The 27,857-nt window shown below is 33.4% G+C and overlaps 1 protein-coding gene across 3 annotated transcripts in view; it reads left to right on the plus strand.

The window, feature by feature from the left end:
• Positions 1 to 27,857, plus strand: part of sli (slit guidance ligand) — a 561,787-nt gene that overhangs the window by 404,335 nt on the left and 129,595 nt on the right. For all 3 annotated transcript variants that reach the window (XM_085820062.1, XM_085820064.1, XM_085820063.1), the window contains exons 13-14: positions 3,374 to 3,445; positions 7,238 to 7,309. In XM_085820062.1, the coding sequence (XP_085676188.1) occupies positions 3,374 to 3,445; positions 7,238 to 7,309 (144 nt within the window). The remainder of the gene's footprint in view (positions 1 to 3,373; positions 3,446 to 7,237; positions 7,310 to 27,857) is intronic.

A 27,857-nucleotide genomic window follows, 5' to 3' on the forward strand; every position in this document is an offset into this window, starting at 1 on the left:
AATTCTGTCGCTTTATTTCACATCTTAAGTTATTATAGTCAGAAATTCTTGAGTAATTAATGATGTTATTGCGTGGTACACACAAAGCTCAGTAGCTACATATAGTAAGTCATGAAAGGTGATGATGTCAGCTTGTTCACTTGTGCTGCCAGCTTGTTCACTAGATTCAAAGTTCATTCACCGTGCTTGGGTATGATAAAAATGGATTATGAGCTATTAATGTAGTCCATATTGTCCTATTCAGGTAGAACATATTCTTCCATAGGAGTGAATAACAGTTAGACAAAACCCATTAGATGATCTTATTTTATCGATGCTACACTTGTGTATTACAATTGGAACTGCTTGCGGTGATCATAGATTTTATTACAGATTTTTTTTTTCAAATATGTTTAACGGTTGAATTTTTTTAACTTTGTAGAGACATTAGGTATTTTAGAAGCAGGCAAGATGAAAAATGAGCAAACGCCTTCGCCGTGAATCAAACCGCGGACCTGTGGAATACGCGCCCAGCTTGAAGACCACCACACGACGTAGGCGGGAGAAATACCTTATATACTTCCCCTTTTAAAGGACGACTGGGGTTTTTAAGTTACCTAATAGCCAAAACCCCAGTGTGGAGAATCATCATCCACAACTCTTTTTAGTTCGGGTGCCATTTTAGAGACATTAGGAATTTTGGGAAGCAAGAGAGGTTGAAAAATTAGCAACGCCTTCGCCGGGAATCGAACCGCGGACCTCTGGAATACGCGGCCAGCGTGCAGACCACCACACCACGAAGGCATGCCAAGAAGGCGGGAGACATACCTTATAACTTTTTAAACTCGTCTGTATAAAATTAAAGTTTTACATGTACAAATATGTAAAAATGGGGGAAAAAATGAAATAGAACTTATGTTTGACAAATTTTAAATTTGATTAAAATATCTGACATTTTGCTAGTTTTATAAAAACTTTTAGCGAAAACTCGCTGTACTTTAGAACAGAAACTAAGTGAGCAAAATAACAAATGCTGTAAATAACGCAATAATAAGTATAAAAATATGTGGCATATTCTATAGCACGTTACTTCAATACGGACACTTTTTGGATTACAAAAGCACTTGCTGATTACCGGAGACCTAAAGAATTAATCATCGTCTTTCATGTCTCACTCGCGCGAAAGATTTAAAACAACTAAATAAAAATAGAGGGAATCAAGTTTTTTTTTTTTTTTTTTTTTTTTTTTTTTTTCCCCGTAAAAAACGACAGTGTAGATTTTATCGCTGTGGTGGTATATAATTACAGCATATTAACTTCTAGATCAACGCTTGGATGAAGTTATTTTCCGAGCATCTACTGAATTCATCGAATCTGATTATCTGGTCACGTCACTTGATACCCAGATACGATCTATTGGCACAATGACTTGAAAATTTATAGTTGCTTTCAAACGAAAATTTTGGTATTAAGTTGTATGAATAACATGAATAAAAGCCATATATTAGTGATTATTATACAGCAAACACGCGAACTCTTTTTTTTCTTAATTTAAAGTTTTTATTAACTATCGTTGTATAGTGTTGCGTAATGCTTTAATTAATCCATCTCTTATTTCTTAGCAAAAAATAGTGCATCATGATAATACACAGTAAAGCAAAATCTAAATTAAAAATAATTTAAGTATTCAATCAAAACAACCAGCAATCGATGCATTAGTGTTCAAAAACTCGCGCAGTTTTTGCACTGACTTTAAAGAGGTGGCGGCAGGATTTAATTCCATGAATATTAATGCGAGACGCGTTTTCAAGTTTCTTAGAATGAAATAGATAAGTAATGAAAACAATTTCAAAGCTGTGGTAGGAAAAGTTTTGTATATATATATAAAATCTGACTTTTTTATATTTCCTTACAACCCAAATTCCAATTAATAAAACTGTTCTTTTTAGTTAACTAGGAATCGCGCTGCATAACTTAATATGTAAAATTCGCAGAGATACGTCTGATTAATATTTTCATACGGCCGGTTGTAATCTAATAATCAGTTTTGTTTCAGCCAATAAGGAATTATTAATTTCCAAAACAAGAATTTCTATTTTGCTCCTTACGTTTGCTCGAATGTTCTTGAATTTTAAAGCATAATAAACATTGAAAATTGATTTAAATATTAAAAAATGATCTAAAAACTACTACTAGAACTTACTACTAGAAATCTTTGCTTTTGGGGACTATAAAAATTAAACACGTTTACAGAACTTCCATAATTATAACGATTTTCATAAAATTTTCTGTCTGATTATATAAAGCTTTTACTGAGTCTGTAATTAAGAGAAATCGCATAGCCAACTTTTTCGTACACCTTTTGGAGTAGAACTACTCGACATAGTAAAGATAGGGCTAATAGTAATCAGATCGTATGAAGATTCCCTGATTCAAAATGGAAACCATTCTCTGCAATGGCAGGACACTTGCTGAAAGACGTTCTTCAGGAGTGGTCGAACTTATCAGTCATTTAGCTGTCTGGTTACCGCAAATGTTGCCTGAGATGCAGCACAAGGAATAGACCAATGTAGCGCCCTCTAGAATATGGAAAGAGTACACACAGTAAATCAAGCCTTAAGCGGGAGTCTAACTAAAACTCTGGAGTTGGGATTAGTGATCAACCTCTGCTAAACACTACACTACTTTTAGTATCCAGGGCGACAAAATGAAAAACAAGTCTTATATAAAAATACGGAAGGCTAGCCAATTTTTGAAAATTATGTAAAATTCAACTATAGTTCGGCGCTTATTTGAGTAAAATGTTACATGCATTTAATGCCACTTTTCGTATTTTTTCCCTCACGGTTTTACGCAAGAGAAAGATCCATCTAGTCGTTTGTTTTTAAGATAAAGAAATTGTCAAATTATTTGTAGAATATTACTTCTTAGAAGATCTGCGTAAGATATTTCTTTAACTTCTTAAGAGGTTTGATTAAAACCACCGCTATTACATAGAATTGAACTTTGTTTCATTTCCGAAAAAAAAAAATTAGTTGTTAAAGATGATTCCAGTAAAGAAAAATTTTAACAGTAGTGAAATAGACCTCAGCGAGGATGTCTCTCCAAACTGTTATCGATGGTAATTAAATCGATTTCAGATAGGTGCGTTTTGAGCTGATTCACTTCAGAGTTTGTTAGTGTATTTCCTTTTACTAAGCCTGCATGTGAATGTGAGTGATAAAGAATACAAACTGCTGTAACACGTAATTAATTATTGAGGATTAGGAAAAGGTAACAGAATAAGTGTTTTGTAACATCACGCAAAATTTTATTTAAATATAATTTTAATAATTTGAAAATTCGAAAATAAGTAGTATGTTTTGCAACTTATCTGAATTTTTCTTAATTATAGGCTTTTGAACGCAAATAAGATATCCTGTCTGCGGAAAGAGACATTCAGCGATTTGCAGAATCTCAATCTCTTGTAAGTATATCCAAGTAAATTTTATTTTTCAGAAATATTTTAAGCATTATTTTTTTTAATGTTTAATGACAAAGACGACCTGTTAATAATACAGGTACATATACAGGTATAATTGGACGAGATACCAGTATTTCGCCATTGGCCGTACAATTATAGTCCCACTGCACTAACTTCCACCTTTTTACCTCTACCAACAAACCCTCAAGAGGACTTTTAGGCTGGTCAATATTTTAAGTGCCTCTATGATGCACGGACCCTATACACGTGCAAAACATTCATGCCTTCTACGGTATTCGAACCTATCCCCATCGGTAGAACAGCCACTATACTTATTACGCCGGCTGCTGTTAACACAACAAAATATTGAAATTTCTTTATTTTACATCCGCATGTAAATAAATAAAACTTTTCATTTAAAGCATCACGATCTAGTAAACCTACCGTGTTCGCTGAGTAGAATATTTTGAGAATTATCTGAAGTAGAGTTGCTACTTCACTGTGATTCGTCGGTTTCGTCTTAAGTTATGCTGAATTGGCATCGCGGTTCTCCCTGATCGCCTGGAAACATTTTGACATAAATTTGAAATCTTTGAATTATTGCGTTGAAAGCCTTAACCTTGGCTTGCGGTACAATGCCTCATCTCCAGAGGCAAGAAATTTTCTTTCAACCGCCATGGTCATAAACTATGTTGAAATGTAGCGCGAATGTATCATTAGATACTAACAATAGCAGTAAAATCACCAGCCACTGACTGCACTATCAAAATGCTTAATTAGTATGAAATGAATATAATATTAAATATGCCTAAATACTAACGAAATAGATATAAATGAGCATAATATATTTTAATAATGCACAAAAAATTCTAATTTTTAGAAACATGGTTTAAAAAATTGTTGAATATTTACGTATTTATATATTTTTATGAAATAAAATACTGTATTTATTCGCCTTTTCCTTAAAATTTTACTGCCTGAAAACTGAGAAAATACACACTGTACTCAGAATATACTATTTCTGAAGCAATGGCTTGAATGAAAACATAACACATTAAAGAATACCCATGGACAAAATATTTTCTTAGTTATGCATACATTTTGCATTGTTCGAAATTACGCGAGGTAATTAAATATGGTAAATTAATAACTCTCTAAAATATTATGTAAACGGAGAACATAAAATTTCAATTAGTATAATTTATTGTATTTGTATGGCAATATATGCTGTTATGTAGGAAAATTAAGATGTTTTGTTGCATAATTTGTTGCATAATAGTTTTAAATTTTTATGAATTAAAATCATAATGCTCTGTATTTCTTATTTATTTTTAGTAACTGTTTAAAAATTTTCATGTGTGGTTATTTTTAATTGTAAATTTCCCTTAATGAATCACTGATTTTTCTTGTTATTAATTATTAAGTTATTCTAATTTTCTGGATGTCTTGTCAAATTTCCTGTAGTTTATCGATTTTATTTTAGAAAGTTAAGTTTATGATGATTTCAGGCATTTGTCAGAGAATATTTTTATTCAGACTTGGAACATAATTTTATTACAGAAATTCTCTGAGTGTAGTTTTAATACGGTGATTCATTGAGTTATCTGTGGAATACGTTCCGTTAAACTTTGAGAATATGAAGTTTGTGTAAGTGTAGTTTGTTAATTGTTAAGTATAACTTAATAAGAAAATGCAATATTTGTTATTTTTATATGCACGTAAGATAAAAAATATGTAAATCTGCTTTATAATTTAATTTAATTACAACCCGTTAATTCCTCATTTTTAATTTGGGTATTTTCCCTCTGTATTCCAAAAGTAATAACTTTTCTGGACTGCGTCATTTCTAGATTAATCTATATTACATGGCTTGCTCAACGCTGATGACGTAGCTAATTCAGAACTTGAACTCAAAATTTTGAGAACTGAAACCTTTCTAACCTAAACCAAAGCCTTCTCTTGGCGAGCTTCCATATTGGATAGTTGCGCATTCTACTTTCTGCCTGTCTTGCTGTTGAGACACCATTTTCCCCGCTCTCTTCCTATCGCTACAGTATCAAAAACATAGATATTCTGGAAATAGGCACAATTAGAGTGTCAAGTAATTTGTAGCCAGAAATGCCATTTGAAATAAAAATCAAGATTTAATCTTACTGGGCGACCACGTTTCCTGTTCATTACGAATGCAACATTTTAGCATTCTATGCAATCAGAATTCTTCCTCTTCAGTATGAATCTACGTTCTAGCAGTTCTACGTACTACGCCATCAGCATTGCTACATCTTTTTCGCTTTTTTATCAGCTTTTTCATCACTTGTATATGTATATTATTTACAATGAATTATTTTATAAATGAAACAGCATGCACCAATATTTACTTTGCTATAAACTATAAAAGCATGAAATTTACATAAAAGCTATTAAAACAAACTGAATTTACAGCTATTTTCAAATAAAAATATATCTTATGAATGGAAATTTGTCTTTGTAATGGGAGAGTCGGCGATGGAGGGAGGTGGTTACGAATAAAGATGCTTCTGTCTGGCAAACTTCTACTACTTTCAGCGTTAAAGACTTTAAGTTGCGCTCTCGTCTAAATTATCATTTTGAATATTGTTTGGAATGATATCTCCCTAACATGTCTAGAGAAAACTGAGTTCCCTTTTTGCTATTATAGATGGCCTTGTTTTCTAGGCATATCTTTATATTTGGATTCATAAATGCCAGGTTCGGAAAATGGAGGAATTATTTACGGAGTTCTCATTTCTAATTGATAGGTTTCGTTTAACAAAACTGCATACCTTCATCACCCCCAAAAAAAGGTTTAAGCATTGCTAACCGTATAATATATAATTTTGAGGCTCATCGTCATATTAAGTTTACTTCTAACGCTTTAGAACAGTAACGTACTTACATTACTGAGAATTTATTAAAGTATATTTTATTCTCAGTTACATAAATAACTAAGAATTTATTTAAAGACGTTACTATGCTAGAAGTAATCTTAATATGACGATGAGATTCAAAATCATATATTATATTGATAGATATGCTGTGCCTTCTATTTTAGGGAACGAATGTATGTAGGTTTGTTGGACGATGGAAAATATACTGTTATGATCCATGCTTGCTAATGGTCACTCACTTATAAGCATTCATGAAAATACGCAATATGCAGTTATTTGATTTTAGGGTGTAAGATATTTCTCCCTCCTTCTTAGCATGCCTTCGTGGTGTAGTGGTCAGCACGGTTGATGAGTATTCGAGAGGTCTGTGGTTCGAGTCCCAGCGAGGGCATTGCACATTTGTTTTGTTCCGACATAAAAAAAAAAGTCTCTAATGTCTCTACAAGGGTAATGATGATGATGATGATAAACCAATTAACATTCATCTCATGAGTCGTGTTTGGAGTAATGTTTTGGTAGGTTTATGACTGAATCTGCAAAGGAGGTATTTACTTGCATGAAATTCAGTACAGACAATGAAATAACAAAGCGAGACAAAGCGGAAGTGTTGTCAATCAAAGAAAATATTTTTCTTGGGAAATCGAGGCATTGTTGAAGCATTGATACGTATCTGAACTGAACGCAATGGGAAACTATATTAAAAAGTATTTTTTATTCCTGTTTATGTATAGTTTGTTGGTAAAAAAAGTATTAGGGTTATATTTTAATTTTTCTTTAAAATTCTCTTAGATATTTATCTTTTTGAAGATTTCATGCTTTTGACATCAAGTTTGATTTACGTTTTATGTTTGTTTTCTTCCATTTTCAAGCAATTGTTTTCATTTTCTAGATCTTTATACGACAACAATATTCAGTCTTTGGCAAATGGTACCTTCAACTCCTTGCACAACATCCAGACTTTGTAAGTAATGATACAGATATTGCTGCTAGCAATATCTGTCAACTTTACATCTTAATAGAAGTATTTAGTAAATTATGTTTATGAAGATGTCGAGCTATACTTTACAGTATTTTTTAAAATTTCGTTTAGAATTTAAATACATTGCAGAACTATAAAAATTTTGTGATGTTCCAGTGTTTCGAACGGGGGAAAAAGACAGAGAATAAAAATGCAAAAAAAGGAACGATTTTGATTGCATTTTTTTTTTTTTTTTTCTGGTTTACTCAAAGCTGAAATATTTTGCTGTTCTGAAGAAATCTCATTAAATATTTTACAACACTGAATTTTTAAAGGACTGTTTTCTAAAGAGAATATTTAATTTTGCTGCATATTTTTCCTGTTAAACCTTTATTAATAATTAATTTCAATTCGGTATTAAAGTTTATATGTATCTATAAAAATAAATAAAACTACAGCTATGAAAACTTGAAACGTATGATATTAGGTGCATCACGTCTTTTTTTAAGTTATGATTCTAAAAATAATTTAAATAACTAATTTTTGAAACATTATGCATTCTTTCATATAAACAAATAAATATTTTTTATTTTTTGAAAACAATTAAAACTGGCTCTAGACATGAAAGAATCTGATATTAAAGATTACATTTGTGACTATCATTTTATAAAAGATTGAAATGCTAGGTATTTTTTACTTATAGTTTTAAAGTCATTTAAAAATGCTGTTAAGAAAGATTCATATTTCGTGCAATATTTTGTTTACGGAAATGTATTACATGTAATTGGAAGAGCATGGCATTCGGTTTCTCTTAGCTTCGACCAGCGAATTTCGTATGAAATAATTGTCGCTCCTTTCGTCTTTGCAAAATTATTCTTCCCTCCCGAAGAAGAGACTAATCGATTTAAAAAGTGACAAGAGTATTTTGCAGAAGCTGCGCCAGTCTAAAGTAATTTTTCTGCCAAATTTTAAATGCTACTTCCTTATTAGAGGCTTTAACCTCTTGACCACCTTTAATGTGGCTTCTCCATCATTCGAGGTATGATTTTGTTTCTTTCCGTTTGAGGATTATAAACACAGATATTTATAAACAACAATGAAACAACTACGTAAAATTAGTGTTCAAACGGCTCATATTTTATTAACTACTTCTTTGCCCTTGAAAAATATATAAGAGCGTAAACTTTGTTTCGCGGATAAATAATGTATTATTTACAATTTAAAAAACATATGAAATTTATCTTTTCATTGCCAGTAATTCATCGATTTTAGGTTTAAAAAAAAATTTCCGTTTTTTCGTGGAGAAAAATATGTCATAAGCAGTTTTATGTAGAGCGAGTAAATTATGTCCCCCCCTGTCCTGACTTTTTACATTATGCGTCTAACATTCCAGTTTACGAGGGAGAACCACTTTTTTATGAATGAAATCGTAAAATTACCTTACGCTCTTTGATTTAACAGCGTGAGTGAATGACTATCAAAACAACTGCGACGAATTTTAATTAAGCGGGACGAAACTCTCCTGAACTCCGTCCAAAATCAACAAGACTTACTACCTTAGCACTTCTTACTCTAGTATCGCTTCCAACACCAACAAACACTTCTATTTCTATTTTAAAATCATTCGCATATTTTTATCGTATCTGGCCGTGACAGAACGAAACTCTCGAGTGAGAAATATGGTTCAAGGGGTAAAAAAAAATAGTTTTTGAAAGAAATATGGAATTAAATCGCATTCTAGAGGAGCCGACAGGACATGATGATCGGAATCTGCGGAGGTCTGCAGGATTTTGGGCTTCACAGGCATTGAGCCAAGATTGAGCTGTCCTTCTAAACGCTGGTTGTCGCTACGGGGGTGCTACGAGAGAAATGAAGTTCAACCCCCTGCTCGTGGTGGGGATGAGATGTATCCGAGTCCCTGGCTTTTTGTACAAGCTTTTAAATTTTGAGTAATGTATCACTTCGGTTTTGAGAGCTTTGTCTTCAAAGACCACCTAAGCTTGCAATGGTCCTAGTTGTTTCCAGGTCATAGTTTAAGAAACGCATTTTGAAAGTATAATGATTAAAGAATGTTAAGAACTACCGTTCAAGTTCCAAATGAAAGTGTAATGTCCTTGTTCTAAGTCAATGGGAATCAGAAATTAATATCTATTAGGAGGTTACCAAAGTAATACTGGATATTACTCCAATATTCCAATGCAAACTGATTGCTTGCATAAAAAAAGTAAAATTGCGTAAATACATGGTGTAATTCAACAATAATCGTCCTATTACAAATAGTTATAGTGAGCAATTTAATTATTACTTATCTATGTTACTTGAAATTAAACTTTGCCTATATATGTTTTAGCTGTGATATCCTTCTGTTACGCACTGTATAATCCATTTGAAAAGAGATGCGTTAATGCATATTGCATGAACCTGACGTACAGATATTGATAATGTTACTTTCGATTTTATCTTAGTCGAATGGCATTAATGGCACAAAAACGATATCTTTAACATACGTCCCCCCTCCCAAATGTTTTGCAAGAATTAATGTTAGACGGATTTGGAAAGTAGGTAGGATACATACTGTCGTTTTCTGCGCAGGACTATAAGATTGGATGTATGTCGTAGACAAAATTTTCACATAGAATATTTGTAATACGTGCAAGAAATTTTCGTAGCCAACGTTTAATTTTATTTTGATGTACCACAGGTAAATATGTGATAATTAAGTTGTTTGCAATCGTCATTTATAACAAGATGATTATTTTAAACTTGCTATATATGTTAAATAATGAACTATATGTTAAATAATGAACTCAAGTAACTGTTTTATGTATTTCAGTCAACAAATATTATAAAAAAAGCAGCAAACAATGTAGAACTCTTTGGATTTCTCTGAAGCTGAAAACGAGAAAATAAGCTTTGACCTTGCCGGATATTCTGATTGGTACGCGGATGTGCTACTTCTTACATCACGAAGGGCTCATAATCGAGAGGACAAAAGTTTCTTATAACCAAATCGAAAGCACAGGCTACAGTATACCCTAATCTGTTAGAATCGGGAAAAGTCATGCAAAAAAGACCAATGTAAAAATAGGTAAAGTGCATATAAGAAAATAGGTGATTATATGCAAACTTGAAAACCAAAAACAAACAATTTATTTGTACTTTTTAGCATCATAAAAACAATTTTAACCAACTGAAGATGTTCTGTAACATTTGGTTCTTAGCATCCAAGAAATAACTTTCTTTTTTACTTTTGTGTAATCATTTGATGTATTAGATAACGTACTGAGATTTACAGAACTATTTAAACTAATGAAGTATGTGATGAATAATAATGAAATTAACTTACTAGTAACATTTAATATATTCATGCGCTACAGAACATTTTCTATTCCTTGTGTTACTTCTAAATATAAACCAAATCCATCATATAAATCCAATATGAACTGAAAATATCCGAATGCATAAAAGAGAATTCCTGAATTTCATTGTTGCCACATTAAAATTTTGAATAAAAACTGCTTCGAAAAGTATGACAATAAAAGCCATATTTTTACTACAAACTTAAATTTTACTTAAGAGGAATTTATGAATAAATTCCAAAGAAATAAATTTAAATGGAAATTTTGAACAAATTATCCGTTGAACCATGTTGGAACAAAATATTTATTTTTCTAAACGCTGCTAAATCAAAATTATATACATAAATATAAAGAGTAGAAATAGAATTATACGGCTCATATCATAAATATTTATTTGCAATTTAATGCGCATTTCACAAACATATGTACTTTATTTAAAACTATTTTTAAAAGGAATTTCTAAAATTATGAACAATCGCTTGTCTTTATATTTTTCCCTCTGAAGTAAAATCTTTGGTCATCGACAATTTCGAATCTTCCGCAGACGGAGATTTTTTTTAAAACTAACAAACTAAAGACTTAAAAATCTCATTTTTCATAGAGGAAGATTTTGGCACGCGAAGAGTACGAGTTTAGTTTTGTTTCAAGGCAAGTTATCTCAGCGTCGGTTTATGTATATGTGGCTTCCCGCAACAGCCAAATTACATCCGAAACCGTGGAACAGTAATATGTTATAACAGAACAGCACTGTACATTGAAGCTGACTGAGAAGAACGATGAAATTGGTTCCGTGGACACTTCACTGGCGCTTTCAAGCTTCTACTGATTTAAACAAAAATCAGGCCTCAGTCTGCATCTTTAGAGATTATAAGGTCTCCAATAGAAATATTTCAGGCGAAAGTAAAGTATTGTTACGAATTTGGTATTTAAAAAGCTAATGTTAGTTCAATTATAAATTAAATGGTTTTATTTCTCGCGCAGTGCAGCGCGTGACGAATATTAAAAGAAAGCTAAGCCGGAAAAATTAAAAATACAAGAGCGCGTGCGTTAAATAAATAAATATCTCTTTTTGATTTCGAGAAAGTGCTGGAAAATTCTAGCGCGTGATTTTAAAATCTTATAAAAGGAAGAAAACATCTCAGTTTGTAGTAGTTGCTTAGTTTGTTGTTGTTTAGAAAACTACTGTTGTTGATTGTAGCGAATTCGCGGATTAGCGTTCTTTAGCTGTTTTGAATTACGTTCTATTGGACATTTGAGTAGTTAAAAGATAACTACTGTGAGATATTGTAATACTGCATGATAATTTGAGAAAATTTAAGCATTTTTGTTGTGATAATAATAAATTTTTGTTCATTTTTCATCGGACTTGTGCATTCATTTCATAACGAACCCGTACGCACGCAACAATTTTTGGTGTCAGAAGTGGGATTTGAATGCCAATAACAAGAGCGATGGAAGAACAACTCAGGCAAATGATGACTGCATTTGCTGCTTTCCAAGAAAAGATGTGGAAGGGGCCGTCAACTCCGTTAAGGAAGAAATGAAATTGGGCCAGGAATCCGTTAAGGAAGAAATGAAATTGGGCCAAGATTCCGTTAAAGGAGAGATGAGATCCGTTAAAAAGGAAATGGAAGCCGTTCACGAAAAGTTGGAAGCTGGTCAAGTAACTTTTAAAGAAGACATAAAAGCTGTACAAGAAAAGATTGAAGCAGGTCAAGACGAAATGAAAAGAGAAATAACCTGCGTAATAGAAAGTAAATTTGAGGCTATGGAAGACGGAGTAGGAGCTGTCGAAAATAAAGTCGGGCAAATTGAAGAAAAGGTTTCTTCTGTCAAAGATGAAATAGAAGATAGAGTGTCGGCTGTGGAGCAACGAGTCGAAGGAAGAGTTTCGGCCTTCCAACAACAAATTGAAGAAAGAGTTTCTGCCGTCGAACAACAAATTGATGATAGGGTTTCTACTGCCGTCGCCAAAGAAGTTGACAGCCTAAAGAAGTGCATAGCGACGGTAGGAAACAATTCTGAAGGTTTCAAATTTTTATCGATGCCTGTTCGTTCCGTTCTGAAACTATCTACATATGATGGGAAGACCTCCTGGCAGGTGTATAGGACACAATTTTCTATCGTCGCGGATGCGAATGGATGGGATTCCCAAGCTAAGGCCTGTCATCTCGCCGCTTCTCTGAGAGCAGACGCAGCGGATATCCTGCAGACGCTTCCCGAAAATCAAAGGCTAGATTTCGAAGCTCTATTCGGCGCTTTGGAGCTGCGCTTCGGCGAGAAATTTTTAAAAGACTACAGCAGGCTCCAATTAAAATCTCGTCAACAGAAGCTCACCGAAACGCTTCAGGAGCTCGCCACGGATGTTGAAAGGCTGTCCCACCTCGCCTTTTCGGAGTGCCCGACAGAAACAAGAGAAATCCTGTCGCTGCAATATTTCATCGACGGCATCCGGGATCCTGAAATACAGAAAGCTCTTCGAATGGCAGATGTAAAGGACATAAAAAGCGCTCTGTTGTACGCCATGAAGTTCGAGGCAGCCCAGCAAGCAACTAATAGAGATCGCTACCCAGTTAGAGCTGTGCGAGTCCATGAGCCAGTGGATCAACTGATGGCTCGTTTAGATGATTTAGCCAGACAAGTCGACGCTTTGATACGGAGTAGGAGGGAGAAGGAAGTGGCTCTAAGGTGTTGGAGATGTGGTAGTGAAGGTCACCTAAGACGGAATTGCAGAACACCCCAGGGTACGGAATATAAAGCAGATGATTTTACCAGACAAGTCAGTGGCTTGAGACGGAACATAAGTGAAAAGAAACTAATTCTAAAATGCTGGAACTGCGGAGTTGAAGGCCACATACGAAGAAATTGCAGAACATCCCGAGGTACGGAAAATAAGACCATTTCCCAGCAACGACGCAGTAAACCAATTAGTTACCGTATCGAGGAACGGAGGTTGTTGTCAGATAATGAAAAACCTTGTTTTAAAGCGCTTAAAATTTATACAGTGAGTGGCAACAGTAACGGAATGTCCATTAATGGGAATATCGATGGAGTTCCTTGCGATATGATCATTGACACAGGAGCTAATGTTACCATCATTAGGAAAGATTTAGCTGAACAGTTTAAAGATAAACTTATTTGGACGCCATCCTGTGTTACCCTTCAGACTGCGTCTGGTGATAAGATCGACATAACTGGGAAGTTAAACGTAAACATCACGTTTGGAAGTGCCGCCTACCATCACACGGCTTATGTGGCAGATATCACAGATCCATGCATACTCGGACTTTTTAAGGAAATACAATTTTTCCTTAGACTTCAAAAACAACAAACTGCTTTCAGCATCTGGTGACATGACTATCCATCCTCAGAAGAGATCCTCACTTGGAAATGCCGACGCCTTGTGCGAAAGACCCAGCTCAGGAAGCCGCCGAAATCATGCTAGGGTCGAAAAGAAACGCAAAACTACCAGCTATTCTCCATCTCAGAAGCTCTTCGGTCGAGACCTTCGTCTGCCTTGTGACCGCCTGTTTGCTCGCCGTACAGATGCGCCTTCATCGCCTGAGGAACACATCCAAAATGTCCAGGCCCGGTTTGAGGGGATGCACCGTTCTGCACGAAAGCGAGTCAACTTGGCGACGGAGAAAGTGAAGACCAGATACGACACGCGAGCTAATAGACATAGATCCAACAAAGGAAACAAGGTGTGGTTGTGGAACCCGATTCAACGAAAAGGACTGAGTCCTAAATTACAGTCACCTTCGGATGATCCGTATACAGTGCTGAACAGACTAAATGACGTCATGGTTCGGATTCGTAAGTCTTCGAACTCTAAACCTAAAGTCGTTCATTACGACAGGTTAGCTCATTACTATGGCCATAGTACGTAATGTAAATAATTGTAAATAGTATCAGACCATGGTCCTTTTTGTTTATAAATGTGTATTTGATTTGATTTGCATTTAGTATTTGATTTGTATTTAGTATTTGTTTTGTATTTAGTATTTGATAGCATTTGATTTGTTTAAGTTAGTTATTGCATTTATTGTTTATATTGTTTGATATTGTAATGTAATGTTTATGCCTCAGTTGCATTTATGCCACAGTTGTAAGTTTAGCTTCCTGTCCAGGGATTGTACTGCCCGGGACGTGCAGTCCTTGGGAAGGGGGCAGTGTTACGAATTTGGTATTTATAAAGCTAATGTTAGTTCATTTATAAATTAAATGGTTTTATTTCTCGCGCAGTGCAGCGCGTGACGAATATTAAAAGAAAGCTAAGCCGGAAAAATTAAAAATACAAGAGCGCGTGCGTTAAATAAATAAATATCTCTTTTTGATTTCGAGAAAGTGCTGGAAAATTCTAGCGCGTGATTTTAAAATCTTATAAAAGGAAGAAAACATCTCAGTTTGTAGTAGTTGCTTAGTTTGTTGTTGTTTAGAAAACTACTGTTGTTGATTGTAGCGAATTCGCGGATTAGCGTTCTTTAGCTGTTTTGAATTACGTTCTATTGGACATTTGAGTAGTTAAAAGATAACTACTGTGAGATATTGTAATACTGCATGATAATTTGAGAAAATTTAAGCATTTTTGTTGTGATAATAATAAATTTTTGTTCATTTTTCATCGGACTTGTGCATTCATTTCATAACGAACCCGTACGCACGCAACAGTATTGTACATATTTTTGGGTAGGTATGGTTTCATAATAGATTGCACACAGACCCGATGATAGGTTGAAAAAAATTATTTTATCGAAAGAAGCATTTCAAAGTACTGGAAGTTTCCACAAAAATAGTCATACAACTCTCCATAGTATCACAGAATACAATCAGTAATTACACTTAAACTACTTATTACTTAAACTACTAAGAACGTTAAACACAACGCAATCCAAAGCGCATCTAAACAGCGAAGCTAACCCGAAGATATTTCAGAACTCACACGGAACTAACAGCTAACAACAACAGTTACAACTGAGAGCAAATGCTCTCTCCGTCTTATATAGTTTTCCTCTGGTCGCAGAGAAATTTCTCGAAATTACTGGAAGGCATACGAGGGACAGATACGTTTAACGTTACATAAGAAATAAATTACAGTTATTCAATTACCAGAGCCGTGCCAAGATATTTTTTCACCTGAGGCAAATAGGTAAATGCGCATCTCTCTCTATGTATATATCAAAATAACTACATTTGTATTAAACAAATTTTACATTTGTATTAAACAAATGTAACTGTTTAAAATCATAATATCATAATTCTTATAGCATAATTATACCATAATTCTTAAAGTATTTTTAATCGTAGCTTTATAAATTCAGAAAAATAATATAGCCAGTTATTTGTAACTTTGAAATAAATTTTTTTTTTTTTTTTTTATAAATAAGAAATAACATTGAAATGCTCATTGCATTAATTTCCAATTTTTCTTCAATTACTATATTACAGGGACCGAACGAAAATGACGCCAAATAATCACCACGTTTGGCGACTTTTGGCTGTTTCTTGCCAAATTTGGCGACAAAAATTAGTCTTCAAAACCGTTGCCAGATTGGCGATATCTCGCCATCTTAACGAGACAGCCATTTATTCAATGTTAAACAAACTTGCCTGTATTCTTATTTTTCCAACAGAGCATCGTCTATCTAGATTTTCATGTTACATTGCGCAGAAAAATAGAACAAGTTCTCATAAACACTACTAAAATTCCTTATCTATGTATACAAAATTCGTAACAATATGTTAACGCATTGTTGGCTTTAATTGGTTTCATCTTTTGACCATTGGTTTCATCAACCAATAATCTAATAATTTGGTAGATCATGTAAGATGCAAGATCTCTTTTAAGAGATCTATTTGATACGACAAAAGTTCTGCGTATTTAAAAAAATATTTCTGTAATGCATAAGATTTCTAAATTATTAGATTTCATCTGAGAAAATTATCATAATAGATTCTACGATATTTTTTGTCAAAATAAATATTTTTTTAATCGTAAAAGTACAAATGTATTTTCTTTAAGAATTTTTAAGACATATTTATTCCAAGAGCATATCTCTTAAAGTTTAAGAATTATGAGCGTTCATTATTTTCTGACACTTTTTTTATCCGACGTGTCTTCAGAAGTTGGACTAGAGTTGTTATCTTTGACAAGAGCAGAGAAATAAAACGAATACCAGACTCTTTACGATTTCGCGAACACACTTTGCGATTAGATAAGCGGGGTAGGACTGCCTCCAAACTGCGTGATTAAAACTTGCCTCCAGGTAAGCCCATTCCATTTCCAAAAAGAATTATCTCTTCGCACTTGTCTTCCGTTTCATTTGATTCCTCTTATCTCAGATATAAAAGTTAAATGAATGTTAGCTTCTAAGTAAAAGGTAGCAGTGTGAATCAAATCTTTGTTGCAAATGCAGCGACTTCCTTTTAACATGAAAAACTAGATCCGGTTTCATAAGGTTTGCATTTGAACTAATTGGTCCACTTTCAACTGCTGATTTCTGGCTGCTTAACAAGCAATTCGTATTTGTGCTCAGACAAACAGATGTTCGTTGATTCTCAGTTCTCAAATTGCTTTTAGTTTTCTCAAAGAAGTTCCCTGTCTTCAGTTGTTTCTACTTGTTTTAAAAGTATAGAATGGGTAGACTTTTCCAGTGTCAAGCTGGAATAAGAAAACTTTATTCAGAAATAATCATTTTATGTTCTCATTTTATTTACCAAATCATATCACAGAGTTATCTGTAGAAATCATCACATTTTAAATTTTGTTTGGAATTTATGGATGTGCTGCTGTAAAAGCAATATATCATTTCCGATATTCGAAAGTCGCTTGCTCGATTTCGTACATGAATTTTACTTAAAGCATTTTCCTGCACACCGACTGAAGTGGGACATTGCACTAAATACTGGAATTATCTCGCCTAGCATTGCATGTTTGGGCAAATGCATGTACCTAAAAATGTCATGCTTCAAACCTCTGTTGCTTAAAAGTTTCAGAAAATGTCAGGCTACTTAGAAATTCCTTAATTTCAGTCAGAAGCAGTTGCTATTATTTTCATTTAACCTAAAAATTAAATAGCAATTAGCACTTTTTATGAACCCAAGTTACATGTTCAAGTTTGAAACAGGTATTAACTGATTTTCATAACCATGTATAAAAATGTATTCCTAGTAAGAAATTATTTTTAATGTAAGTGCAGGTTTTTCGGGGAAAAACATAAGGAGTGAAGTAGAGCAAAAATGTTGCTATAAAATGCTTTTTTTTAAGTAACTAGGACTACGAGCAACCAAATGATAACTGTTGAACACAGGCAGTCATCCTAGGTTCATTTAAAACCATTGAATGCGGATTATCATCCAAGATTCGATTGAAGACTTCGAAATATTACAATAAGTTTCATTCCCCCTCCCCCAGGTAGAACAAGATTGCGAATTATTTCTTCTTAAAAAGTTCGTTACGAAGGTATCCCTCCTGAAGCACGCAAACCCTGAATTCTTTATTCAAATAAATAGCCAAATCCGTTGGAAATGAATAATTACACATAAGAAATGTATCATTCATTTAAATCAAACCATCACCTTTCTGTAAAGCAGAGCGCGTAATTAAAAAAACCTGTTTTTAACTGTAAGTAAACATGTTACGATTTTTTAAATAATTATCGTATATCTTCTTTTTGAGCTGCGGTTTTTCTCTGAAGTTCTGTGGTTATCCTTACAACATCTATTTCCTAATCTTTTTCTGCAGCGATAATAGTTTAATTTTCTCTGGCAAGATATAAGAAAAATCTTAAAGCTTTCAGATTTTATATTACGCCCACAGGGGCGTTTTATTAACGTTTTGTGTGTTACCTTTATTTATTAAATATCATGTTCTTGAACCATAAAATTCAATTCAACAGCAATATCATAAAATATTTAAAAGAGCATATACTTAGAATTTCTGATACACAGTCTCGCGAGCTGGAGATAATTTTTTTTTTTCGTGCAGTGTTGCCATTGCTGCCTTTGAAATCGTTGAGTTTCTTAAACAAAAACTCATATATGCTTTACAAAATATGTAATCTATCTATACATATATTAAAAGAAAGAGTCTGTGTGTCTTTCTTTCGTGCTGCGCGTAAGCTAATAGACCCAAGGCTACGAAATTTGCTATATAGGTGCATCTAGAAAAGAGCCAGTGCACCTCGAAGCTATTTTTTCAAAATTCGCATCGGATTTTTTTTAATTTTTTCTTCAACGATAATAGTTTAATTTTCTCAGGCATGATATAAGAAAAACCATGTATACACTACCTTAAGAGAATAATTCTCTACCTTTTCGATTTGAATAGTTTCGATTTTCATTTTGAATAGTTTCATTCTTTTAGAAATGTGATTTTGGCAACAGTTTTTCATTCAGTTGTATACTGGACTGCTGACTGTTGAAAATCAGCACTGTTGCCACTTGGAAAAATGAGGGCGATAATTCTGTGCAGTTTTTAAATTTAATATTTCTCTTGGATACTGGAAGTTTGTCGAGAGAAGTCAACGGGAAGTTGATATATTTATTTATTAGGATAATTAATATTTGTATTAAGGGATATTGCTTTTTTCATTATAATTTTGTTATATGTAACTAGAAAGCTCGGCGGTCATACGAAATGACCGCTGTTCTAGATATTATGAATTGTAATTAAAATGATTTGTGCAAAGCTTTCTGCTAATTCAAACTGAATTACCTAAGGCAGGCGGCGAGGACGCCCCTTTGCTTACTGCCCCACGGGGTTTTCCCCTTCCACTTGCTTAATTGCTTAAAGTAGAGTGCAATGAACGAAACCACTGGCGGTACATTTCTTAAGAGCCACCGCTAGCTCAATAAATAAAGGTGATTTAAGTAATAAAATGTTAATTCACATGTCAAAGATCTCTTTGTACACAACATTTCTTGTGTAGATCTTTCCAGCATTTTTAAGCTCGCCTTGCAGAGGACCATAAATTATTTTTAATTTTACGTCCATTCTTTCACGAACTCTTGAAGAGGCAACATAAAGCTGACCGCGTCCAAATGCAAGCTCAGGTAAAAAAATGCCAACACGCTTGAGCGTTTGGCCCTGAGACTTATTGATGGTCATAGCAAAGGCAAGTTTTACACGAAATTGTCTACGTCTCAATTGAAACGGCAACTCTGTGTCGTGGAAACTTCACTCCATTGGCTAGTACAGTTACTTAAGCAACCAATAAACTATCGGTGACAAACAGACACTTAAGCCGCATACAATAAAGATATTTATTTATTTCTATTTTTATAGAAATAAATATATTTATTTCTATAAAAATAGAAATAAATATTTATTAATTTTCATGTTATTTGTTTTTTCATCGTTGCGGGTTTTTGCCAGTTGCATATTTCCGAATTCTATTTTATATAGATGTTAAATTTATTTATTAAATGTCAAATGCACGTGCTCTTGTACTTTTAATTTTTCCAACTTAGCTTTCTCATAATATTCGTCACGCGCTGTACTCCACGGGGAATAAAACAATTTACAGTTAGGCAAGCAACCAATAAACTATCGGCGACAAACACTTAAGCCGCATATATATAAGATGCATTTCTTTAAATACAAAAGGGCTTTGTCCCTGAAGGACTATTGTTTTCGTTTTGCAATTTTGCGTTGAATCACTATAAATGTTCGTTTCACTTTTTAAACTGTTGCCACCAAATGTTATATAAAATGTTATTAATTTCTTCAAATATAATACTTTCATTATATTTGAAGAAATTAAATAATGAAAAATCTACATAAATGTATATATATTTCTCGCATTGTGATAAAGCAACGGTACATAGAGCCATCGAGTTTTGAATGACGTAATCCTCCTACGAATATGGGCATGTGGAAGACCAAATTTGAAATTTGGAATTTGTTTTATTATCGATTTCATATTTTGTAAAACTTTAACGAACTTTTGATTAACAAACTCAAGGATTTCAAAGCGAGCAATGGCAACACTCTACGGGAGGAAAAAAAAACTTATTAGCTCCTGCGCGCGGAACTGTGTATCGGAAATTCTAAAGATATGTTCATTTTAAAATTATTTTGCGACATTGCGGTTGAACTGAATTTTATGGTTTAAGTGCAAAGAACATTGTATTTCCATTTTCGTCAAGCTTAATTCTTGATAAAGCATCTGCAACGACGTTTTCCTTTCCCGGAGTGTGTTTATCTATCAGATTATATTCTTATAGTTTAAGTGTCCATCTTATTAGTCTTGGCAACAGATCCTTTCCCGAATATAAATAACTAGCGGCCGCCGCATGATCGGAATAGACTGTTACTGGAATACTTCCGAACCGGTAACAGTACCGCAAAGTGTATCTCTTTCTGTGTCAGAATAATTTCTTTGTGTATCATTTAAAGTACGGGGGCCACTGTAGAAACGTTAGGCATTTTTTGAAAGCAGGAGACATGAAAAATGAGCAATGCCCTTCCCGGGACTCGAACTACGGACATCTCGAATTCGCTTCGAGCGTGCTGACCACTACACTACGAAGGCATGCTTAGAAGGCGGGGACCCTATATCCTTAGGTCTCCTTAGGAAATTTCATGTGTACGAATAAGCTTAATGCTCCATAAACGCAGTTAGATCCAGACAGCTGAGATTGGTGATATTTGCTGTAATTAGCTGATTCTACATGGGAAATTAAGTAAGTGGGGTTTGTTATAGTCCTGAATTATTCAACTATAACAATTATATAATATCGAATTACATCATTACATTTACTGAACTGAATTATTATTGGTATATAGTTGTAAATGACATCAGTATGATAATTCATCATCAACGGTGAATGTTAATAGTACATTAATAGTATTGGCTTTCTGAGCTATACGATGAATGTTCATATAATACATTCCATTATAAACGTAAAATATATTAGCATGCATTATATACATGCGTGTGAAATTCAAGAGGTTTGATAAGAAGTAAATGATGTGGTGAATTTTTTGCCTTAATGAAGTCCGCATAGACATGCCTAACATACTTTTTTCTCACAGCGGACTTTTTATCATTTTTCTGTTGTGAATCTGTCAATTATTTTCTCATTAAGGAAGAAAAAGGAACTGAATCCCGTCATTTCGTCACATAACTTAATTCATTCATTTAATTGTAATTAGCTCAAATACTTTTGGTTGTTATTTAAATATAATGGATATTTTTTTTCATCTGCCTTCAGCAGAACTAAGTACTTTTTATGATTTAGTTGTCAATGCATTTTGACAGATCTGTTTGCAATGTAAATGAGGTTTTAAAAAGTTCAGATGTGTCATCGATCAACGAAACTTTAACGATATTTTAAGAAATAGCCAGATAAATGGCTGTAATTGACAGTAGATGGATGCATGAGAGAACAAACTAAGATGACTGTACATGATAATATACCTTGTATTTTGTGCTTAAAATAAGACGTCACTGAGACAACAAATTTAAATCCATCTTCATTTTATCCTTTTCTTCATTCAGTTTTGAGTTGTACTTTATTCGTGTTTCTTCTTAAGATTCAGTTCATATCATGCGCTGTCTTAATTATGTAGATTGTCACACTGAAATGCCACGCGCTTGCTGTGAATTGAGCAGCTTGTGAAGAAATAGGCTTGTCAAGAACTATACTGATGCATACATAAGTGAAGTAGTTGTGAATTCCATTTAAAGAAGCATCGAAATTACCTGTACATCTGTCACGATATTAACAAAATGCAGTGGGCTTTTGACAATAACTGATATGGAATATAACCTTTGGTTATATTAAAAATTCAATCTCTTTATAAACTTCATCTAGCTCACTAATTTGCTGCAGATGAATATTTCTTGGTAGCTATTTATTGCTATTACTAAGAAATGCTAAATAATATAAAAACAAATTAAAATATTTATAGAATTCTTCGGTTCTTAGAATAGTATGGAGTTCACTTATAGTTTTAAGGCTGTGCTTAATCTGTAACTTCAAGAAGCTAGAGCACTTTCTACAGCAAAGGTTTAAAAAATTACTTACACGCGTTTGGGCCTTATAATCTAGATTAAAAATGCTATTTATATGAACAATGGGTTAAAATTATGGATTAGTTGTTATTAAAGGAAAACAATTCTTTAAATATATGCATTTCATCTTGTTTAGGAGCAATAAATACTACAGATGTAAGACGGGCAGGAGTTCATTGAGATGTGCTAAGAGAAACGAAACAAATATTGCTTGTAGAAAAAAAAATTCATCATGAAGTTTAATATAAATGTGCAATGAAGAAATTAGGAGAAGGAAAATAAACCCCACTGAATTTATTTCAGATGCTTAGCATACTAAAATTTTATTAACACATGAAGATGATTTACTGAAGTATTTTTATTTTTGCTTATTCTTGGGAGTTTTAATTTGGACTAACTAATTTTTAAAACACAATTCTGAAGACACGAACACCTGTAGCGTAGTGAAATTTTAATTAGATTGAATTGTATTAAACGCGCTAATAGTTGAGTTTTAGAAGATGAATCTGGAGTTTTTACTTCAAACAAATGTGTATATTCCAAGGAAGTTAGAGCTAGGAGTTCGAGTGTTCGAATCTCATGAATCGTTTATGAAAAAGATTTGAGGCTCAAATGGGCAAGCATTTTTTGTCATTAGAATCTTTGGAATTCTAACGAAAAATTCTTTAGAAGTTTCTGACCCAAAACTTTGGGAACATCAATTTTATTGTCGTTCAATAAATCAATTTATTAAAAAGAAAGAAAGGTACAAGTTCAATGGCTCTGGTATACTCCTGTATTATCTTGCCAGTCCTGAGTTCTACATTCTTAATTTTGTGGTAACTCTTGTGCCTTTGATTTAAAAAAGTTCTAGAAAACTGTAAAAAATCTGCACTGTTACTTAAGCGATTAAAAATGTCAAAATATGCCAAAAATGTAACACATCTTAAAGCTTATTATCCATTTTAAAGCTTAATATCTTTGTAGCTTTCATACAGTTCAACGATCATGAAATATTTTGCAATTATCTCAATATCCGTGCTATTTATTATATTAGCAATATATTCCAATTTGTTAAATATCTGAAGCAAAATAAAACTGAAATGCCTTATTCGTCCTCGACATAAAATTGTAATTTGTATGGTTACAGGTAAAAAAAAAAAACAATACTTCCAGCCGATATTTTTCCTCCCAAAACCGGAAGAATAACGTGTAATTAAAATAGCTTTAAAAGTAATAAAATTATATTTTCTTAAAAATTTATATTTTTTATTTTTGAAATCTCAAATTGACCATTTTTTTTAACATAAAATTAAACCCAATTTCTAAAGCTTTTATGCGAGATACATGGCTGTTACATACATGTTTTACTGAGAAAATGAACCTCAGGTTTCATGAAATTTAATTATGTACTTCATATACGAATTTTATTTGTATCTTCTAATTAATGTCTTTTTAAAAGCTGTATTCTTAAATTTATTTTTGATTAAAAATAGATTAAAGGTTTGGCTTTAATTCTTAAATTTTACAAGTAAGTATTTTTTTTTTCTTTTCTTCTTTTTATATGGGCTTCTAGTGGCCGAGTGATTAAGGTCGCTAAATACTGGTAGTTCATTCAATCCCGTTTTGATCCCAGTCAAATGGGCTGGCTGTATAATTGCTTTTCGTGGTTTCCCGATGGGTAACATGAATATGAATTAGTTTCTTTTAGAAAGTCCTCCCCGAGAACAGCCGAAGGTAGGAAGACATCTGTATTAAGCGAAATTCAGCTAACAGGAGGCAGCTATAAGATTGTAGATTGCGTATTTATATTGATTGCTTCTTAAGATTATAGCATCATAACACACATATATATTCGTAGGAGTGGACGGGATGCATATAAGCATTCTGAACCGCGCCGCGCGCATAGGGGAAAATCCGCATTTGTGATTGGACATATTTTCCAATGACATTTTCTTTTGGCGTAATGACGTTTAGACGGGATTTTTATAGTCTTGTTTTCGTTGAATGGCGCGCATGAGTGGTGCGGAAGTGTGAAATTATCATTTATATTCGTTGAATGATAATGTCAGGTGAAACAATTTGCACGCAGCCTTCTGCAGATGGCATCCTATTTATGGAAAATAAAATTATAAAATCCTTCAAAGATGCCGTTAATATCAGATGCAATCTTAAATGTAGGTTATATAAATAACTGAGTTCATAAATTTAGTTCCCTCCCCCCCCCCAAAAAAAAATTAGATTACATGACAATCTCGACTCAAATGTAAAGGCATATATGACAGTAATTATATTATTATTGAAATTTTGTTGCATTCTGTTCATTTCACATTGCAAAAAATACTTCCTTTGCAACTGTATATGCTATTAACATGTTAATGTCCATATCTTTCACACTTTATTCTGTTGCCTTAAATGAAAGAAAAATGTACATTCAGTATATTCGCTAAATACACATGTATAAGAAAAGAAACTTTCTTTTCTGATAAACACTATTTTTATACAAAGGTACAAAAGATTTTACGCATTAAAAAATGGAGAATATTCATAAAGTACATATTCGTGGGAAATATTCAATTTATTCATCCGTACCGTTGTTTCTGTGTTCAAAATCTATAGTAGTTTAACTTCAAAAATAAATTTTACTTTTTCAAACTGACTACAAATATCGTGAATTTGCTGTTAACTCCCAACTTTTTTGCCGTTTGCGAAAACTGACTTGTTTCATGCTTTCGGAGATTGCATCTACAAAGAATTTATATTTAATGAGAATGGAACAATGAATTAATAATCACAAAGCCTTTACTATGAAGGCTTTTGAATTAGGAATACATTTATTTAAAACCTCTGCACTTAATAGTAATGCACCTTTACGGAGTTAGCGCACTAGAAGAAATACTGACTTTTCTCACTTTGGAGGGGGGGGGGGGGGAAAGACTACGTTTTTTTTATATTAACTTCACCATACTACAGTGCCATAATAAGAGTAATCTGGAACAAAAATGCAACACACGTTATTAACGATAAGAATCTTTTCTTTTCGGTAGTGCTATCAAAATGTAAACAAATGGTATGGACGTGTACATTCGAGCCAAAACAAAGTCAAGGCGTTCCTGAGCGTAGAGAAAATGACGTCATCGGAAGCCGTATCCAATCACGAGGATGAATATTTTCTTATGCGCATGGCGCGGTACAGGATGCTTATATGGGGACGGGGGCACCAAAACTTTACTATACTGTGCGATCTGCCCCACTAACTATTTTTATAAGGGAGAACACACCAGGGGGTTGTTCGGTGACCGAAGGGTCTCTTTCGATCCTACCCCAACTTTTCGAGAGGTCTTTCGGCTGGCCGTGTGTTTTGAGTGTCCTCTTGCCGCACTATACGCTCAAAAACATCCATATCTTCTCCGGAATTCAAACTCAGCCCCCTCGGTACGGCATTCAGCGTCTGTAAACACTATACCGGTTGGACGGCTTCATCAACAGGATTCAGTAAGATATATAGGTAACAGAAATACATAAAAATTCATAAAACAGAGCGAAGAAAAGAATCTGTTAACTTACATATATACATGTTTAAGTAAATTAATAAATTCTTTTTCATAATTATATATTGTATATTTGCTGCACGTAGATATCCAAATACCTGATGGTTATACTGTTAAGCTAAACCTAATTGTGAGCGGCTTCGAATCTGTGTATTAAATTCGTATTTTCCCAATACCTGCAAGAGTATCAAGAATGTTGAAGCAGATGTGTGTGCTCTTATGGATGTTATTTCGAAAGTGACTGAAAAACAACTTTTATATTTCAAACAGATACAAAAATTTATCCCAAACGTTTTGAAAATAGGAGTTTTACACTGCTTTAATTCATCTCATGAGAAGACGTCTTTGGAATTCTTTTTCTTTTCTTAAAGCCATGGATGTCTGCATGCATAACAATGCATGTTTTTTTTTCTGCATTATTATCATTATTTGAAAATCATGAATATAATAAAGAAATTCAAAAATGTTGCTCAACATTGCAGCTTATTTATTTTGTTTTTAAATGTAACGGTATAAAAACTGAAGGTACACAATTTTATTCAATTCCTTCCGACATTTCAGAATAAAAAAAATGGCGACGACATTATTGTGCAAAAAATTATTCCTTACTTTAAAAGGTGAATTTTAAGTTCAATGCTCTCTTACTAAAGTCAGCTAAAACTTATCCGTGATGAAACATTCCAAAACAAACGTTTCAGAATTATAACTCAAGCTTATATATTATCAGCATTGACACTAAGATGTTAGTTTTTTCTCACTGTCAGTTCTGCGATCGAAAAAAAGATGTTTTACTCATGCTGGTACAAAAAGTTCGAAGTCTTTGACTTTGAGCCGATTTACCAACCCAAAATGGGGACGCAAAATCAAACACATTTTTCATTATTTGTTCCTTTTCCGATTCAGCGCTTTTCTAATCTCCGTTTTTATTTGACAATCTATTTTTTATTAAGTATATTCACACGGAGTTGAACCTATAAACTTTTAAGCAGAAATATAAATAATTGCACCGTTTGACCTGTAGTGCCGTCCCGTGGCCTCTTATTGGTGGAGGGGGGCTGTCAAGGGGGAGTGTATGCTAGCTACAAGCGATCTACTTCAGCGATCTTGAATGGTACATTTAGTCCATGCTCTAAGAATGATAATACCGCAAAAGTAATAATAAAAAAAAATGTTAAAAAGGTATGTTATCTTTACGGCAGTTGCTGTAATAGTAGGGGAATGAGAGAAGTAGATACGGGGGATGAGTTAATAGTAGCTGTATAGATAAAAAGGAAAAAAGGCGTTGGCCGATAGTATTCCGGAAATTCCTATTGCCTCTTTTTAACATACGTGAACATATCATGAACATGATTTTAGTGTTCTAAAGAAGGAAACTTGAAATGTAAAATGGAATTCCAATTGAAACAAAAAAATAAACGTCTCTCAGTTATTATTGTGAGTAGTTCGTTTGATTTGAACATTATTTAAATCAGATCTATCTACGAATTCATCGTGACCAAGAAGGACACGAAACCACTCAGTACAGGATTTACGTATAAGCTACACAAGGTATAGCTTAGGGCCCCCCGTTTCTTGAGGACCCCCCAAAAAAATTAAAAATATAGTATAAATATGGTATTAAAATATAGTATAGCAGGCTTAT

Source organism: Stegodyphus dumicola, chromosome 7, assembly GCF_044657685.1.
Source record: "Stegodyphus dumicola isolate Sdum_Otavi_A_Nest chromosome 7, ASM4465768v1".
Taxonomy (NCBI): Eukaryota; Metazoa; Arthropoda; class Arachnida; order Araneae; family Eresidae; genus Stegodyphus; species Stegodyphus dumicola.